The 20,228-nt window shown below is 39.2% G+C and overlaps 1 protein-coding gene across 1 annotated transcript in view; it reads right to left on the reverse strand.

The window, feature by feature from the left end:
• Positions 1–19,014: 19,014 nt before the first annotated feature.
• The window catches only part of ZBBX (zinc finger B-box domain containing), a 154,526-nt gene continuing 153,312 nt past the window's right edge, over positions 19,015–20,228 (reverse strand). Inside the window, exon 19 of the mRNA XM_045297668.1 lies at positions 19,015–19,191. Coding sequence (XP_045153603.1) covers positions 19,065–19,191 — 127 coding nt within the window. The 3' untranslated portion in view covers positions 19,015–19,064. The remainder of the gene's footprint in view (positions 19,192–20,228) is intronic.

The following is a 20,228-nucleotide window of genomic DNA, read 5'->3' on the forward strand; positions in this document are numbered from 1 at the left end:
AAATCTGGTTTATACCATAATCATTTCACCGGCTATCTGGCCTAATTTGACTATCATGAAGCCTTGCTCTACCTTTTATTTCTCTCTAGACTCTGTGTTTTCTTACACAAACAACTAACTCAGTCAAGACCCAAACCATTAGGACATGCAATACTCCAAGGGTCTTGAATTCCATGTGAACGCAGTTATCGCAGTTGTGTCGTGATATGCCAACAGATGCACTCCTTCTTGGAAGACTGAGTATCCAGGCAGCACAATGGGAATTTCATGGGACATTAGTGTTTGGAAGCTTCATTGTTAAGACCTGGTATTCTTTGTGTTGCTTGAATTACAACATAAAGTATTACAAGACCCCCTAGGATATCTTGAATTAGAAAATATCTACCGTTGACAGGCATATATAGATGCCTTTGTGAGGTCATGCCATTTGTCGTGGACAGTGCGAGGTGTATTTGGGCCCACACTCATTCTATCACTGAGTATACAAACTGCACAACTCAAGGGAACACGTAAAGAAAAAGCTGGCACACCAAATCCCTGCTAAATAATAATAATAATGTAGTATAAAACTTGGGCTAGATTTTCAAAGACTTTCTGAATTTTTATAATATGCCTCTCTGCAGGGTCAATATAATTATTCCCAGATCTGAACATATTCTTAAGATATACATATATAGGTATTTTTGTGAGCTCCACATAATAACTTTGTCCTTATGGGCTAGTAAAAGGCCCATAATATAATTTTTTGGACTCTTGTGATGCATTATGATATCTTTCCCCTGACACTAAGCAAATGGTAGGTAACCTGTATGGCTATGAGGCAGGTCATTTCCCAAGACCCTTATGCCTCAAAAAAACATAGGAATGTTACATCCAGCTGGTGAAGGTCGATAGAACAGACCACGTGCTTTCCACTCTCAAATCCTTTTAATGTCCTTCTCTGACTTGGTCTTATTGTATCTCATTTTTCCTTAAGTCTGTATAGTATTCCTGATCCTTGCCTGGCCCTGCCTCAATATTGCTGAATTTTATAAATACCTGTCACAGGGCAGGGGTTCTACTAACTGCTACTCACCATCAATTTTGGCAATTGACCTGTGAGGTTAGACTACTTCCTTTACCTATAACTGAATGGTGGTCCCTTCCCTGACTGTCAGGGAAGTACATATTATGTCTAGAGCCTGGCCCCTTGCAGACATCTCAAGTTCTACCCAAAGCCTCAAATGTTCACTCTAAAAATATAAATAGTACTTTGATATTGACTATTTCTTAAATGAAAATCCTTAATGTTGACTCTCATTTGCTCAGCTTTGTACAGCCATGAATAAATGAAAATAGGACACAACGTCTTGTGACACATTAAGGGCGTCCTCTGAATCCCTTTCTTCCAACACACCCAAAAGAACAAAGTGAAAGCACTTTTATCATTTTGTAAAAGTGCATCGTCAGTACAATGACTCAGCTTCTGAGTCAAGCTGAACTTTCCAGCGCCTGGCCGTCTGTAGGCCATCGTGTTATGCTGAGTGTAGGACACTGCAGGTAGCACACACAGCGTTTTTCCATTCAATTAAAAGCACAGTCACAAAGAGAAATCAGTTCTTGTTATGGTGGAATTAGAGTTAGAATTATATCTTTAATGATTTTTTATGTGAAAATCTTAGTTGAAAAAAACTTTCATAAAAGCATGATAAGAAAGAATTAGAAGTGGAGTTTCCGGGGCTGAAATTCAGATGGGGACTCTGAAATGTTCTGTCCCACCATACCTGATCTGTAGGAAACCACCCAACTTGGTGGAGCAGAATGGGAAATACGTTAGCATAAATTATTTATTTGTATTGTATAACAATGCAAAAGAAAAATATCTTAGCCAAGAATTCATATGCTTCTTATCTTCCGTAAAATCAGAAAGTAAGACAGCTCATAACCCCATAACTCAGTTCGATAGTGGTATTGTTGATGATTATTTTTCCAGGAAGTCAAGAAGGCAAATAAGTTCATCATTATTATGCTGAAAAATGTACTTCTAGCATGGGTAGCTACCTCCAATTTCTTCCCATCTATCAATCAGTGACGTTTCTCTAGCACTTCAGCTTATATCTTGACTCTGTCTATAGTTGAGAGGTAGAACTTTTCTAAAAAGAATGGCTTACTGGCCCCTTCAAAGGCTAAGATGAATATCTAGAGCTTAGAAAAATATAATGATCGATAACATCATACCCTGAGATCATCTTAACTAAACTTTTCATTATTTTATCAACTTCTAATCATAGCCATTCCAGGTATGTCAGAGTAGAACTACATCCCATTGGGTTTTCAGTGGCTATAGTTTTATGGAAGCAGATCTTCCTGAAGTGACGCTTCTGGGTGACATCCAGTCACCAGCCTTCTAGTTGGTAGTTGAGTGTCAATCGTTTACATCACCCAGGAACCTCTGAGATAACCTTTGTGTTACATGTTGCTGAATTGGTTTTGACTCCTAGTGACCCCATGGGACACAGTAGAACTGCCTTCATAGCGTTTTCTAGACTAATGTTTTAAGAACTTTATCAGATAATTCTCCTTTAGAGTCTGAGTGAGTTTAACCGCTAATGTTTCAGTTACCAAGAGAGAGGTTAACCACTATGCAGCGAGGGTTCCTAGAGATAATCTTAGCACATACAAAATGCAGAATTTTTCATCTTTAGGTATAAATTGTCTGAATAGTCACAAATAAACTTATTAATGAGAACCACGGTCTGCTCCCCAAGTAGTGTAGTGTCTATGTATATCTATTTCTTCTATGTACATTCTTTCAGGAATGCTTTCCAACCCTACCCCTACTATCCCAGTAAAGATGACGACATTCAACTCATTCCTAAGACAAAAAGTAAACATAACTTCAGCAAAGCCTTCCCTTACACAAATCTCACACAGATGAGGTTACTATACGAGCCTTAATGAAATTATGTATGTATGTCTGTATTTATGTCTTCTCTATCAGACTATAAACGAGTTAGAATTCACATTCTCTACCATAACAAAATGAGTTAGGATTCCCATTTTATTCGTACCTGCCCTAAAATCTGCTCAAAGATGAAATGTTATTGTTGCTGCTGCTGCTGTGGTTATTGGGACCTATTGAGCCAGTTTGGACCCATAGGACTCTGTATACAACAGAATGAAACCTCACCCTCCTGTGCTGGACCAACGGCACAATCGTTGATTGCTATGTTTGAGCCCCTTGTTGAAATCCTGAGTCAATTTATGTCACTGTAGGTTCCCATTTCTATCACTAACTCTTTATTTTCTCAGGCATGATGTCCTTCTGCAATGACTGGGCCCCCTGTGATAACATGTTCAAAGTATGCGAGACCCAGTCTCACATTCTCTCTGTGAAGGAACAAACTGGCTACACTTCTTCCGGGGCAGATTTGTTCATTCTGGAATCCCATGTTATAATCTTTGTTAATACCATAATTCAAAGGCATTACTTCTTATGAGGCAACCGAAAATACTTTGGCTGGGGTAAAGCACGCCGTAGTTCTCAACATGACGTCTTTGCTTTGAGTGGTTTAAAGAGGTTGTTTGCAACAGATTTGTCCAATCCAAAATAATTTTATTGACTATTGCTCTCCTGGGTACTGATCGTCAATCTATTAAAATTAAATTATGAGCTAATTTTATATTTCTATGTTATTCATGGATTTTTGCTTTATTTTGAAGTATAATCCATGCCAAGAGTTGTAGTCCTTTATCTTCATCAGTAAATACTTCAAGTAGTCATCACTTATAGTAAACAAGGTTATGTCACCTATATCCCAAATATTATTAATGAGTCTTCCTCCAAAGCAGATGCCACCTGTTTCCTTCATATAGCACAGGTGCTCAATTTGCTCTGCAGACATATTGAATGATGGAGAAATGAAACAACCCTGATGCACATCTTTCCTGATTATAAACCATGCAATAGTCCCTTATTCTGTGTGAATGACTGCCGCTGGGTCTATGTACATGGTCCTCATAAATAAAGCAAAATGTTCTGGAATTCCCGTTCTCCATAATCAAATGCTTTTGCATAGTCAAAATGACAAGTAAGTAGATAAGGGACAAAGGGGGTTTGTCTCCACTGAATGGCTATGCTGAATGAGGATTGGCTGTCCATGCCACAGTGAGGGGGTTGGGAACGTATCATGCATACTAATTAAATACCTATGGAAACATTCAGGATGGAGCATGCTCAGACCCAAGTCACCTAGGCCCAGGTGGGAGGTACACCTGGACGCACAGACTAAGCATGAGCGACATGACATCACACAGGTGCACCTGAACTCAGTCAATCAGGTCAGCCAATACCCTCAACCACACCCCTCCAGTAATGCAGGACAGGGACAGACAGGGCCTGGGAGACATTTGCCCTCTTGGCCTCTGGGGACTTCCTGCTCTTGGTTGCACAAGTGTGGTTTTACACTCCTGTTCCAGCATTTTTTTCACGTGGTTTTTCATGTTCTCCTGAAGTGGCCATCTTCAGTCATGAGCTGTGCTGTGGTCTCCACACAGCCTTGTACATTTTTGAGAAACAGCATTTACCTTTTGAGACTATACTACCTGAAACGTCCCTTTCCCTCATAAAAGTTACTAGGATTTACAAAAGTGCTTCTGCCACGTGAATTCTTTCAGCACTGAGAAGCAAGGACCGAGGTAAACCACCACAAAAAAAACTAACAAAAACACAGTAAAACAGCTTTCTGGTCTTCACTTCTTTTCTCTACGATCCATCTGACCTATGTAATGATAACCTTTCATGCACTCCCCTTTCAGAATGCTGTCTAAATTTCTGGCCGATCTCTGTTAATGTACTTTTGAAAAAATATTTTCAAATTATCTTCTGCAAAGTTTGACATGCTAATAATATCAATGATACTATATAATAGTATCCAAATTGTCTCTTCATCTTTATTTAGAATGGGTAAGAATGTAGACTTCTTCCCGAATATTGTCCAGGTAGCTCACTTCCAAATTTCTTGGCCTCAAAAAGCAAGCCAGTTTAACATGATAATCATTTGTTAAAACATCTCAATTGGAAGTTCATCAGTTTCTGGATCTTTGTGTTTAGCCTGTTCCTTCTGCAAAACTTGAGTTTCTTGCTGTAATGCCCTCAGTTCTTGGATCTCAGGTCATCGCCTGGAATTTTGGAATTTTGCTCTTCCAGAGCAAGAGGCAGACTGACTGACTTGAAACTAAAGCGGAGCCCTGGTGGCCTTGTGGGTTACGCATCGGGCTGATAACCATGAGATCAGCACTTCGAATCCACTGGCCACTCTCTGGGAGAAAGATGTGGTTTTCTACCCTGGAAACAGTGAACAAGTCTTAGAAGTGTAAAGGGACAGGGATAGCATGCCATATTGATTAGTTATGACTTGGAATTGGCTCAATGGCAGCGAGCTTCAGTTTAGAGGTGTTGCATTTCTGGGATAAGGAGCATCCCCGGTGCAGTGTGATAAGTACAGGAATGCTAACCAAAAGGTCAAGGTTACCAACCCACCAGCCAATCCACAGGAGAAAGCCAGGACAGTCTGCTTACGTCCCCATTTATAGCCCTTACCCACCCGTCAAGTCACCTCCATGTTACCCTAACCTGCTATGTAGGAACAACGGGTGGCAGTCACTTGAGGACAGAGCTCAGACGATTAGAAGAAGAGAAATGCAATAGGAAGCACAGAGTAGTAGTGTCCATGGTGGTACGTTGAAGAGATTTTAATGGAAGGATTAAAACAAAGCATATTTGAACTGTTGAGTGTACACTTCTTCCTTTACAACTTTCACCTGATGCACTCAAAAACGTTTCAAAAATAAAACAAAAATATCTGCTGCCTCGGGAACACTTTCGAGCCATTTTACTCTGTCCTATCGGGTTGCCATGTGTTAGAATTGACTCAACGACAATAAGGAATGTCAAGGGTATCAATTTCCACATGTTCCATTTCATTATTGATGTCTCCCAGTTTTTCCAGATTCATACTTTGTACATTCCATATTATGATCAGTAATGGCTGTTTGCGGCTGCTGCTGCTTATTTTGAGTCATCCTAGATCAGCAAATTAAGGTCTCAATAGTTGTCGTTTCCTCTATGCCATTCAGGCCTCTCCTCTCACACATGAAGGCACGGCTCTCCTAGTCATAGTGTGAGTGCTTCCCATCTGAGGGGCTCATTTGCTGATGCTCATACTATTTTTACTGGCTAACTTTTTAAAAATTTATTTTATTGGAGGTTCATACAACTCTTATCACAACCCATACATCCATCCATTGTGTCGAGCATATTTGTACATTCATTGCTCTCATCATTCTCAAAACATTTGCTTTCTGCTTGAGCCCTTGGTATCAGCTCATTTTTTTCCCTCCCGTATGAAACCTTGATAATTTATAAATCATTATTTTATCATATCTTACACTGCCTGACATTTCCTTCACCCACTTTTCTGTTGTCCATCCCCCAGGGAGGGGGTTATATGTACCTCCTTGTAATCTGTTCCCCCTTTCTACCCCACTTTCCTTCCACCCTCCCAGTATCACCACTCTCAAAGACTGGTCCTGAGGGGGTTATCTGTCCAGGATTCCCTGTTTCCAGTTCCTATCTGTACCAGTGTACATCCTCTGGTCTAGCCAGATTTGTTAGGTAGAATTGGGATCATGACAGTGGGCGGGGGGGAGCATTCAAGAACTAGAGGAAAGTTGTGTGCTTCATCGATGCTACACTGTACCCTGACTGACTCATCTCCTTCCCGCTACCCCTCTGCAAAGGGATGTCCAGTTCTGGCTAACTTTTTAGGAAGTAGATTGTTAGGTTCTCCTTTCTAGTCCATTTAGTCTGAAAGCCATACTGAGACCTTGACACTATAGATGAATCTGTTATTGTATTTAAAATACTCATGGCCTTGCTTCCAGTATCATGGCAACATGGAATCCACCACAGTACATGCTCTCCATAGTAATGCTGGAAAACATGTAGAGTGATAGAGTAAGGGAGTAGATGGATCCTTTGGGTAGAGTGGCCAATGAAAATTTCTGTTAAGAAATATTTTAAGTGAAAAATGATCACCGGAAAGTGGGAGCCACGTAACGTTCTATAGCAAGAGTAATGAGAACAAAGGCCCTGGAGCTACCACCACCTTCCTGTGCTCAGACAACAGCAAGGAAGCCAGTGCGTTTGGAGCAGCAGGAGGTGTGAACAGAGAGTTAGAAGAAGTTCTAGAATCGAGCAAGGATCGGTCATGGTGGGAAATGGAACGATTGGCCTGAGTTCTACTTGTAATTCAAGGCCAATTGAAGAATGTGGATGGCAGGTGGTTATAATCTTTCATTTTTAAAAGGAAAATTGGTTGTTTTGTTGTGAGATAAGGGGGTCCCCACAGTTGAATGGGTCCTCAGGAGCAATTTTGTGATTGTGGAAAATATATTAATCCCCGTACCAAATTCTACCCATCCTTGGCAGGGTCGCAGCACCCTTGTACAGGCCTTTCCTCGGGGTTCCACCTTGCAGGGGCAGTGGGTAAGTCCCTGTGTAGGTGCCAGATGCAAGGTCTTCCCCCACTGAATTGGCTTTCCAGACCCATAATTATGAGCATAGATGGTTTAGTTGCATTATATTTTCATCCAGTCCCTCAATTTACCATATATTGTGAAGTAGAAAATTGGTCATGCATGGGCGATGGGATTGTGAGTTGGTTTGAATAGCAGTGGTAAAAGTAGTTGAAGGTATTAACAAGGATTACTATGGAATGCATAAAAGGCCTTTCAAAAAAATAAAGGACTCGCAGATGACTTTTAGTGTCTTTGGCCTGAATAATTGGACGAATAAACCCCAACCCATTGCTATCGTAGAGCTGACTCTTCCTCCTAGTGATCCTAAACGACAGAGTCGAACTGACCCCTAAGATGTCTGAGACTGTAAATCTTTTTCCTTAGGTGAATAACATGGCTATTTATGAGGAAAATCAAAGGAGGATTCGGTTTGTGAAGAAAAAAATCCAGAGTCCCATTTTGAGGTTATCAGTATACTCATATTTAGAAATGAGATTAAGAGTGAAATTAAACGTTTGAAGTTGGATAGGACCGCCTTAACAGAGTAAAGATACATCAGGATAGGTTTCGCTGTGCCTGAGGACAGGAACTGTCAGAGCAAGGATGGAAACAGGAGAAGGTGTTTCAGACAAAACTGTGATAAAGCAAATCAGGGGATAAAAAGAAAATGATGAAAGCATAGTGTTTTCAAGTCTCTGTGCAATCTCTTTCCCGAAGGAAGTCGATGTCAGCTTCATCAAATGACAATGAGACAAAGGTGGGGGTCTCAGAGAAATGGAGGTCATTGTTACCCTTGACAAGAACGTTGCAATTCAATTTTAGGAACAAAAGCCTGATTTGAATGGTTTGAAGAGCCCTGGGGTAGTTACAAAATGAAACATAAAGGCATCTCTTTTGAAAAAAAAGTAGCTAAAAGTGAAAAATTGGGGATTGAGGTGATGTGAGTTCTATGAAAATCAGTATTTCACTGAAAGATAAGACTGTGTTGCCCTCTCACTAATAGGAACTAATTTGATTAGGTGGAAATTCTACTTCTTTTTAAAACAGATCTCTCACCAAATCTGTGGTGAATCTTCTAAATGCTACTCATTACGAGAAATTAGATGTTTAACCTGTATTTAAGCTTTGTGCACCTAGAATTCATTGAAGACAATGTTTAGGGGGTTGTGTTCATGTTGACCAACATTATAGAAACAAGTAGAAAAACTTCTCCAAAGGAAACAATAGTGGAAGCATTTATTTTTCTACATTCTAAAACCAGAAACATCATGGAATAAAAATGTTATCATTTGGCATGATTATAAAAAATAAATAAACTATCATTTATATTAAAATGTCTCTGGGAATGGATATTTTTATTCACAAAAAGATAGGATATATTTTTAGAAGATGGGAAAATTGAGACTATTTTTTGACTGGCTTTATATCAAAGCTGTTTTTTACATAAATTGTGTTTCACTAATACCTACTAAATGTGTTTTTAATGATGTTATAATAAACTTAAAATTTTGAGAGGAGAGTGATGCTGTCAAAGTATAATTGTTTCAAACTTGAAATAATAAATTACTCCCCCCACCTCCATGCAGTGTTTATTTTCAGACAAATTGCTCATTTTCACCTTTGCATTTATTTGCCAGCAGGAGGACATACTTCTGTCTTGCTAAAAGTTCTATTAGCATTAGCTTTTATTTTAATCACAAGCATCTGGTTAGGGTGTAGTTTCTCCTCCATTAAGAAGAAAATGGGGCCATTTCAAAAGCCAACAACGGGGTATGTGGGGAGACAGGCTTGCACTCCCAGCAGAATCATCTGGCCCTCCATGCCAGAAACAGTGGGAAAGCCCCTGCCACATTTGTAATGTCTTTTGAGTCTGTTGGAACCGTCAGAGAATATTTTGCCCAGAAGGGGATTTGATGTGAGATTTTAGTTCATAGCTCGTTAAGTAGACAGTCCTGGAAATGAAGAAATGCCATTTAGTATCTCGAGCTCAGTAGGGACATCGAGAACACAATTAAACTGGTCTCCAGGTTACCCATTTCTGACAATGATTCTTTGAGAGTGGTACAAGGAGAACAGTTTCAGGGTCGGGGGGAATCTTGTAAGAACACTCAACTTCTGGGTCCACACTGGTTTGAGACGAGACAGGTCACCGTCACAGCTAACATAACCTCAGCTTTCTATTTTTATCAAAAATCACACCCATTGCCACGCAATCAGGTCTGACCATAGAGACACTAGTGAACCAAGGAGAAATCCCATAGCAGTTCCAAGGTTAATAAAATCTTTACAGACGCAGACTGACTCATCTTTCTCTTCTAAAAAAGCTGGTCAGTCTGAACTAGTGACCTTTTGGTTAGCAATCCGATGCTTAACCCACTGTGCCAATAGAATTCCTTCTTAATACTTAAAACATATGTGCCTCCTTCTCTCATTCTCCCGCTCTTTACATTCTACCCCTGCCTTATAAATCTTCTCATTTGACCCTGAATCTCATCCCCCAGTGTTTTTCAGGGAAGTCCATGCAGGCAGACCCACTTTAGCTTTAAAACTTCCTTAAATCATAGCACCAGATCCACTAAGATAGAGGGGCTATATTATATTAAAATATTACCCATCTTTGTCTCTACTTCCTTCTTGAAAATGAAGTGCTCTTGAATTGCCATTCTTCTTAAGGTTAGCTAACTGTGTTTATCTGTTTGTTTGTTTTTATGATCCATATAGTCAAATATTTTTGCATAGTCAAGGGAACATGGGTAACATCTTTCATCTCTTTTGTAAATCACTGACTGACTAACAGTCCTCTGTTCATTTCCTGCTACAACTGGTATTTTTTTCTAATTTTCAGGAAACGTTTACTTACAAGTGATAATAATAATAATCAATAATTCCCATATTCATTAGAATATTTTATTTTTAAATGGGCACAGATATGAATCTCTTCTAGTCAGATGATCAAGTAGCTGCCTTACAAATATGCTGGTCTAAATCATATAGTGCTTCCAGTATTGTGTCCATTTGTTGGCAGCTCAAAATTGGTATTGTCAGATCCAGGAATTTAGTTGGTCCCCATTGCCTTCAGTGCAGCTTAGACGTATTTCAACATTATCTGTCCTTGATCATATGCTACCTCTTGAAATGGTAAAGAATTCAAGCAATGCTAAATAGGAATAGCCTTAAGTGTAGCAAATGTTCAAATATTCCATTACCAGCCAAAGGTTTGATGGTTGAAATGTACGTGCAGCACCAGGAGCCAGCCTTGAAAACTACAGCGTGGTTCTACTTTGCATACATGGGATCACCATGAGTCAGAAGAGTTCAGAAGCGAACATCAGCAACAACAGCATGCAGAAACAAATGTTTTTCTAAAGATTGCAGCCAAGAAAACCCTACCCTGCAGCCCAGAATAGTCCTACTTTCTGACACTTGAGGTCATCGTGAGATGCAAGCAACTCAACTCTCAGGTACTTTTTTGAGTTTTGTGCCATATACACACACACATTATCAATATCACATACACACGTATACATAAACACTCATACTAACAAGATTCAGTAACTTACCATAATCCCTGGCATGACTATACTAATATTCAACCTTCCCAGATGAAACTTCATTTGTTCAGTGTATATTCTGAAGGTTTCAGACTATAATCCTAGATTTTAAAATATTATAATATTTGGAGCATATATTTGAGATAAATATTTCTTATCACAGTATTTTTTAACACAGTGTACATAAGTCTTTGCCAAAGTAGATTGGATGTGGGCATCATCCCAAAGACTGAACTTTGAAGCGATGTGGAATGTCTTTTAAGAAGTCCCAAGGTGAAAACATGAAGCTGTATAATGATGAAGTCTATGTGTGTGTAACTAAAGGGTGCCTTTAAGACTTAAAAAGAGGCAGAGTTTAATTTTAATTGGAAGCCCCAATTAATACTGCAATTAAATGTTTATTTCTCACACACATACATATTAGTGCATACCTATATCTGCAAATATATACCACTATATGTATATGTGTGTATGCATATATAAGAGTTATGCTTTAATTGTATTAGTGTCTCATATTTGACTTATTTAAATTTCAAAAGGTGGTCTCTACCACATATTTCAAATCAATGCAAGAATATATATATTCTGAAGACAAACTGCTGTAGATGGGACATGAGGGTAGCCTTAGCGGCTGGGACAGAAATGGCAGTTGCCTAAGTATTCCTTCTCCCTATCCTTCTTCATAGTCTTCAGTCTTATTCAAAGCAATAAGGGACCCACTTACTTCACTGTAGTTCCAGACTTCTTCGCATCTAGATATGGCTAAAATAGTCCTGGTGGTGCAGTGAGTTAGGCAGTTCAAGATCACCAGCCATTGCAAGGGTGAAAGAGCAGGCTATAAAGACTTGTAGTCTCAGAAAACCTGTGCAGGACTCATACGAGTTGAGGTCAAGTCAACAGCAGTAGGTGTAGATGTGATGAAATTCTGGTCCATAAGATGTAAGGACAGTAATTGTGTGGACTTTCAAGACCACTAGCCTAAAGGGAGATAGCTTGGCTAGATGTGTGCTCCATGTGTGCTCTCTCAACTTTCCCCATGTTGATGCCTGGAGTCAAATTGTGCTGACTAGTTTTACGGAAGAGTGGTGCACAGGTTAACTGGAAGATCAGCACTTAAGAATCACCAGAGTAAAGACCCTGTGATCTGCTCCCATAAAAGATTACTGTCGTATGGAGCAGTGCTACTCTCTCCTACAGAGTCCCCAAGCATCAGAATTGACTCAATGGCACACACAAAATATTTGCAACCAATTTGTTGCAAATTGTATGATGAAGTGATCTTGAAGATATAGTTGCTATACCACGTCCTGACTGCTGCTCCCATTCTCAAAGCAGATAGACAGACAGACAGACAGACAGATGATAGATAACTATAGATAGATATGTAGATACACATGCATACACATATATACATATATGTGGTATATGTTTGTAGATATAGGCATGCACATATATGTATATGTGTGACAAATAAACATTTAATCGCAGTATTAATTGGGGCTTCCAATTACTTAAAATTCAACTAAACACCAGTTGATATAATAACCTGACCTATAAGATATTATTCCCAGTTTCTGACAGAGGAGGTCAGAATCCCCTTTATTAATCCTGTGATGAATTCATCAAGGCTACTTATGAAATATGAATTGTCTATCTCCCTCACATCTGTACCTCTAGCTCTCATTTTTTTAAAGCACAGAACACGGTTATTATTTGAATAGTAAACAGTTAGTCAACTTTCAAAAAAATTTAATTACCTGAAAAAATGTTAATTTATTTAAAAACTGCCCCCAAACAACCATTCCATACTTTTGTTAAATATATAAGGTTTGGTTATTATTACTTCCTTCTGGGAACTGTAAAAGGCTAGAGAGAGCCCCTGTGAACTATGCTTCTCTCTGTTAGTCGGTATCATAGATATTTGAAAAAAGAAACAGATGATAACCCCATCAATCCATTAATTCTTTCCATTTTAAACATAACTGTCACCTTCTGGAGAGCATTAAAAATATCCTCTCCTTTTCCTTAACTATAGAAGACATTTGCATTAAAAAAGGAGGATCTTTATTTCCTTTGAGTTCATCTGTGCCTGCTGGTGATTCCCCAGCTAAAGTCATAATCCTGTTTGCAACATCATAATCATTTACCCAGCAAACAATCACGGTGTCACTAACGAAGAATTATGACTTTAGGTGGGGGATAAACTACAGGCACAGATGAACTCTGAAGAAATAAAGATTGTTTTCATGCAAATGTGGCTAGTAATAAATAACGAGGGATGAAAATAATGTTGCAACTGAATATCCTATAAAAACAGATTTGGAGAGGTAAAATGTTTTTTAATTTTTCCTCCCTGGAAGTATGATGCATAAGATTTTAATAAAGTGCTGGTGCAATTTTAACATTTAAACTGTTTGGATTTATGTATGATGGAAAGGAGGCTATAAACACAGGGGAAAGGGTTTCAGAAAGACTGTTAATAGTATAAATGTAGATAGCTACCCTTCAACCACAGTGCTAGCTTTGTATGCACTTTGACTTCATCCTCGAACTAGCTGCAATTGTCCTCTTCTTCTGAGATCGAGTGATTTATTTCGATTATTTATTCTATTTAATCCCAGTATACTGATGGCTCCATGCATCCATGTATCTATATATGCAACGATTTTGGCATGATATCTTGAAACATGATGATAATCAGCGTGGCAGAGCAATTTCCAGTTCACTCAGTATTTTTATGTTCACTACTGCATTTGATTCTCACCACATTCTTTTGAGCTAAGTAAAGCCAGTATTATGTTCTCCATTTTATGAGGAAAAAACACATTCAAATACATAATCTTCTAGCTGGAAGTGTGACTTGTCTCCTGAAGACAGACTCAGACTCACTTGAATAGCGTATATCATGCTGTCTCCCTTGTGAAAGAGAAATGGTTTATCAAGTGGACCCTCTACAGTATGATTTATCAGTTGAACCCTGTTCATTCATTCATTCATTTATCGATAACTTATAATCAACAGAACTAGGTATATCCTAGAGATCAAAACAGACATAATCCATACTCTAGTTGGAAATCTATATTCTAGTTGGGAAGAGACATAACTTGAAAAAAAAAAAAGGTGTTAATAAATTCTATGAATCAGGATACCAGGTGTGGCAGTCCCAAAATCTCCTGTCAACTTGAGTGAAGGGTGGAGCCTGTCAATTAGGTCACAGCCAATGGTGCCTCGGTGTGGGCCTTGTTTCTCCTGAGGATTCTGGGAAGTCCTGTTTTCCTCCCTGGAAGCAGGACACTCTCCCTGAGACACTCTTGTTGATAAGACACATGGAGCTATGCTGATGGAGCCAGAGCCCTGGAGCTGGAGGAGCCACGTGGAGACACATGCCAGCGCTGAGATGCTTCCACTGCCACTGGACCCACAAGATATTCCACCCACTGACCTGTGATCTTCCTGCATTCAGCATCATTGCATGTGTTGTGTGGGTCTGAAGAGGAATTTATAGACTGATATCAGACATATGGGCTAATATTGGACTTATAAACTTGGTCTTATCTGAGCTGTGATGTTTTCTTAATATACAATTGCTCTTTTATATAAAGCACTTTCTTATACATATAGGAGTGTCTATGAATTTGTTTCTCTAGTCAACCCAGGATAACACATTAAATTGGGAGTGGGGTACTAGAGAAACAAATCATAAAGATTGAGAGTGGATGTTTGTTTGACCTCTGTCTCAGGGTAGTTTTTCTTCTTTGGCTAGTCAGAGGTCAGATAAAACTACACTGCTTACTTGATTGCTTTCTGAAAAGCATATGGGAAGTATTAAGAAATACTTTTCATGTACCACTCATACATAATGCAATGTATAAAACATAGTGTTAAGTGGTGCAAAGGGAACAGATAGCACTCGCAAGTACTCTGTGATACCTTTTCTGTGAGATATGAAATCATTTCAATGAGTATCAAAGAACAGAATAAACTATCATATATAACGTAATGCCATTTTCTTTCCATCTCCAGAACTGTAGAATCCTATAAGTCTATTATGGCATTAGGTAACTCTAGGTATAAATCGCCAAATCCCAACATGCTTATGAAAACTGGCCTCCCTTTAGTATTAATGGTAAAGTAGGGGTTCTCTAGATTATTGATAGCTCTCAGAAATATGTTCAGCCTTTAACAGCAATTGGAGCTCAGGCTTCAGAAAGAAAGGACACATTGAGGTTGCTTCAGGCCAAGGCTCTAATCTTATTTAGTTTTTATTTCCTCGTTAGACTAATGGCAATGGAATTAAGGAACGTTTCTGAATGTACGGTTATGGGACACAAATAAAGGCAGAAGGGGGCCTACTCTGGAATCCACAAAGGCCCCTCATGTTTCGTTTCAAGGTCACACTGGAAATTAAATGATGAAGGCAGTGGTACCCAGAGGCATATTTTAGGGAAAAAAACACACCAATGACAATTGTTAGATTAATATTAATTTCAAAAATTCTTATCCTGTAAAGGGTAATGGCAGCTCATTAACTCTTTTTCTGGGCTAGTTCATAAAAGACTGAAGCTATGGCTGAGTAAACATAGGAATAATAGGGGTCCACTCCTTTCCTAACAGAACGAGGCAAACACTTCCTTGCACTGTGAAAAAAATACGAGAGCTTGATAAATTTCATTCACCAGAACAGAAAGGGGAGATAACTTAGGCAAATGAGAGCAGAATGAAGAAGCTTTAAAGCTGATCAGCTATGCTAAAAGGGGAAGTAGCCTATTTTCCTATGGTAACAGGTGTGTGGTCAAACCCCATTTTAACTGCAGATAGTAAAATTCAGAGAGCCAGGCGCCTCAGGGGAAGAGGCCAGCAGGGCCTTTGACACAAATGATAAATATTAAATGATGGCTCATCATTGTCCCTCTATAGGATTATGGTACAGAAGTTCTAAGAAGACAGTAAAAATCATTGAAGAGTCACACGCTTTTTACGAGATTTATTTGAAAAAAAATTTTATTCTGAAATTTGATTGTCTTTGCTGAGAAGGTATGAATCAGTTTAAATAAAGGCCAAGACATAGAAATATTATAGATCTCTTTATCATCATTTCCTCACCTGTCGAATAATGATGTGTATAAATGTCACTACACTTTATTGATGACACGGAGAAAAGCATCAAAGATACAGTTACACCAGACAACCGTCAGTCTTCTAGAAGGATTACTACCCAGAATCACAGAACAGAAGATGCAAGTGTTTGGATGCTGAAGTACGGCTTTGGAATGGTAAAGCCGGGGCTAAATTTCAGAGACATCTCTTGGAGACATCAACAAACAATGAAAAAGAGAACGGCCCTTGTGGTGGTCAGATTTCATGTCCACTTCTTCCTGCATGAAAGTGCAGGGGTTGAGTCCAAACTATTAACCTGCCTGATCACGCCTCCTTGTGGGTGTGGCCATTTTATAAGGGAGACACTGAAGAGAGTTGACTTTTCTCTTGCCCTTCCCCCTTCCTGCTTACTTGGATTCTGTTTCTATTTCCAAGGGTGGCTCCATTGGGGTCTTTGTTGCTGGGAGCTATTGACACCCTACTATGTTCCCACCAACCTTGGATCCACTTGACCTTTCACTCATGGGCCAGGGAGGGTTCCCCTTCACACAGCCCTAAAATGTCACAAAGTGAGAAGCATAGAAATGTTACCCATGTCTTCACCTGGTCTTTCTTAACTATATAAACTTAACTCACACGCCAACACCAGGACACACACGCTACTTATATGCCACTGCTGCTGCCACAGCCACCATAGCCACCACCACTATTGCCACTCCTACTGGTCCTATTGCTTGTTACCCAACACTGCCTGACTGTTTGCTGCCTACAAGACTTGAAGGACTGCTAGTGTCTCACAACTCTCTCACGGGAGTGAGTTGCACTGACCCATTTGTATTGTTTTATAATTTAACTGTTCATTTCTTGTATTATATAGCTATCTATCTGTTTATAATTTAACAGTTCATTTCTTGTGTTATATATCTAACTATCTTTATAAATAAATATATAAAATTAAAAAAAAAAAGATAAAATACTCAGGCCACTGTGGTAGTCATATCAGTTCATGTCAACCTGAAGATATACAGAAGTGTAGGGGTGGAGTCTACTACTCCTTGTGGGTGTGGCTCTCTCACAAGAAGGGCCCTGGGAACCACCATTCACCACCACTCCCTTTCTCTGCCTTCACCTCCCTGCTAGTGGGTCACTTTGAGACCTGCTAGAGCCCTGTGACGCCTCCACCGCCATTGGATCCACATGACTTTGCACATACCAGCGTATAAACTTCCTGTCTTCTGAATTATTGCTTGTGACTGAGTCTGAAGACGGTTTTATGGACTAGTATCTGACTGATGGACGTAAGTTGGCCAGGGCTGGGATGTTTTCTTGAAATATACTTGCTTCTTGATAGAAAGCTCTTTCTTACACATAAATGAGTGTCACTAGATTTGTTTCTCTAGTCAACCCAGCCCAACACAGCTGCTTTTCTACCTTTTACAAGAACAGATAATTACAAGTATTATACCTTAAGTCTGGACTACAACTGAACATAAAGAAAACAGAGATTCCCACACTAGACTGATAAACAGGAATGTGATAGAGAAAAGAATGAAATTGTCAAGGATCTCATTTTACTTGGATCTATAAACAACAGCCATTGAAATACAAGTCAAGAAATCATTTGGTATACTGCATTGGGCAGATCTACTGCAAAAGAGCTCTTTAATGTTTTATACAGCAAATATGTCACCTTGCAGACAACTATGCATCTGGCCAATCCATGGCGTTTTTAATCATCTCATATATATGTGGAAGCTGTACAGTGAATAATGATGCATTTGAATTGTAATGTTGAATATATGATGCACTGGAAAATAAATATTAAATGTGTCTTGGAAAAGGTACTGATAAAAATGTTCATTAGAAGCAAGGACAGAAAGACATTGTCTCGTGTACTTTTGACATATTATCAGAAGGGAGAAAGACATTGTGTTAGGTCAGGATGACTACAGAAACATATCCAATGACACTCATATATGTGTAAGGAAGCACTTTATATCAAGGAGTAATTAGATATCAAGAAAACATTCTAGCCCAGTCCAACTCAACTCCCTAAGTCTGATACTAGTCCATAAGTCTGTCTTCACACTCCCTCAGGCACATGCAATGATGCAGAATGCAGGAAGATCACAAGCCAGTGGGCGCAGACTCATATGGATCCAATGGCAGTGGTAACACTGCAGGGCTCTGGCAGCTTCTCTGGTCAGCAAGCAGGAAGATGAAGGCAAAGAGAGAAAAAGTTATATGTCTTAGTGGTACCTCCAAGTGAGGTCATCAGGCTATGACCTGATTGACAGGCCGAACAATACCCTTATACGTTTTTGTATATCTTCAAGTTGAGATGGAATTATGTAACTTCCACAGACATCATACTTAGCAAAGTGGAGGGTTAGTGGAATAGAGGAAGACCCTTAATGAGATGGATTGAGACTGTGGCAACAACAATGCACTCAAGCAAAGAAATGACAGTGCGGATGGTACAGGACTGGATAGTGCTTTGTCCTATTGTACACAGGGTCAGTATTTAGAATACAATTGAATAACCAAATCATACTTAAAATGTAAGCATGTTCTATCTTATGATAGCTTCTACAGACACAGGCATAACCAATGTTTCTTAAATTTCACCAAAGTTTATTATATAATCAGCAGTATAGATTTGTGTTTGACATACAATACATCACTTGGAAGAAAAAGCTCTAAAACTTATAATTTCACTAACTTTTATTAGTCTGAAAGCTATGAAGTATCAGAGACATTAATAATCGAAATCTCAAGCACCTAGACAGGTAATCATTTGGCTACTTGTTATCAGTTGTTAAGTTTACCCTGGGTACAAAAGGGGGGAGGAAATCATTAAGGGTTACTTGGCCATGGTAGTGTGGTGACATGTTGCTTGTCAAGAAAGTCTTCTTCATCCTCATCTGCACTGCTCTCAGAAAGTGTCAGCCAAGATTCAATTTCAGTCTCTTTTCCAGAAGAACTGGAAATACATTAAAAGATCAATACACAATGTACAGAACTAGGTTTCAACTCTTCATTTATCTTCTGATCAATACGACATTCACTGAAGTCACTGGAGGCAGGCAGGGGCGAGGGGGCTGTATCAGACTGGGGCCATAATTTTCAAGGTGCCCAATACACCAGGCCTCCTTTAATGAAAAATGCACATCTTTCTTACTCTCCCAAGACAGTAAGCCACAGTGGAACCAGGGGGAAGATGTTTATGGTCTCTGGTTGGATCTTTCACTGGTGATTCAGAAGGCACTTCGGAAACTTGCAGAGAGCCTCAGGGTCATCATTAAGAACATCCATCATTACCTCGCTGGTTAATAGAATCCCAATGAATAGATTGCCAGATAAATCACCTCTTTTGTGTACAGTAAATTAGCACTATGTGAATAGCAGTCAAGATATACCAAAACCAAAATTAATGACAGCAATTATACAGTAATTTCATTTTGTTGTACTTTATCGTGTGCATGGAGGAGTGGGTGGGAACCCTAGCACAGAGGGTTAGGAAGACAGGTAGGATGGCAGTACAAAGAGGGGCCTATATAACTCAGGGGTTGTTTGGCTTCTTTTTTGGGCCCTAAATTATCTAGATTTCCTACTCATATACATCACTATATGAATATATAAATAAATATACAATACCCCACCCTTTTACTGGATAAGATTTGTTTTTAAAATGCAAAACAAAATACCAAAAGTTTCTAAATTCTAGTCTGTGAGCCAATGAAGATCAGATTTGGTAAAACTTTCGCTGGTCCTATAAGTTAAGAGAAAACAACACCATGCTATTGACTTTTTCATGGCATTAAAGCATTGTGTTTTATTCGGTAGTATGTTCTCATTGCATTTAATATTAAATACATTTTCTTCAATGAAATGATGGTGAGAGTGGATGTTGTAGGTTTAGTTTGACTGCTAATCACTAGGTCAGTGTCTCAAACCCTCTAGCTACTACCAGGGAAGAAGATGAGGGTGAGTCCTCCATAAGGCTCTAGAGCCTGGGGG

The sequence above is a fragment of the Echinops telfairi genome, unplaced genomic scaffold (genome assembly GCF_000313985.2).
Source record: "Echinops telfairi isolate 266 unplaced genomic scaffold, ASM31398v2 ScPeMD7_7420;HRSCAF=8458, whole genome shotgun sequence".
Classification (NCBI taxonomy): Eukaryota; Metazoa; Chordata; class Mammalia; order Afrosoricida; family Tenrecidae; genus Echinops; species Echinops telfairi.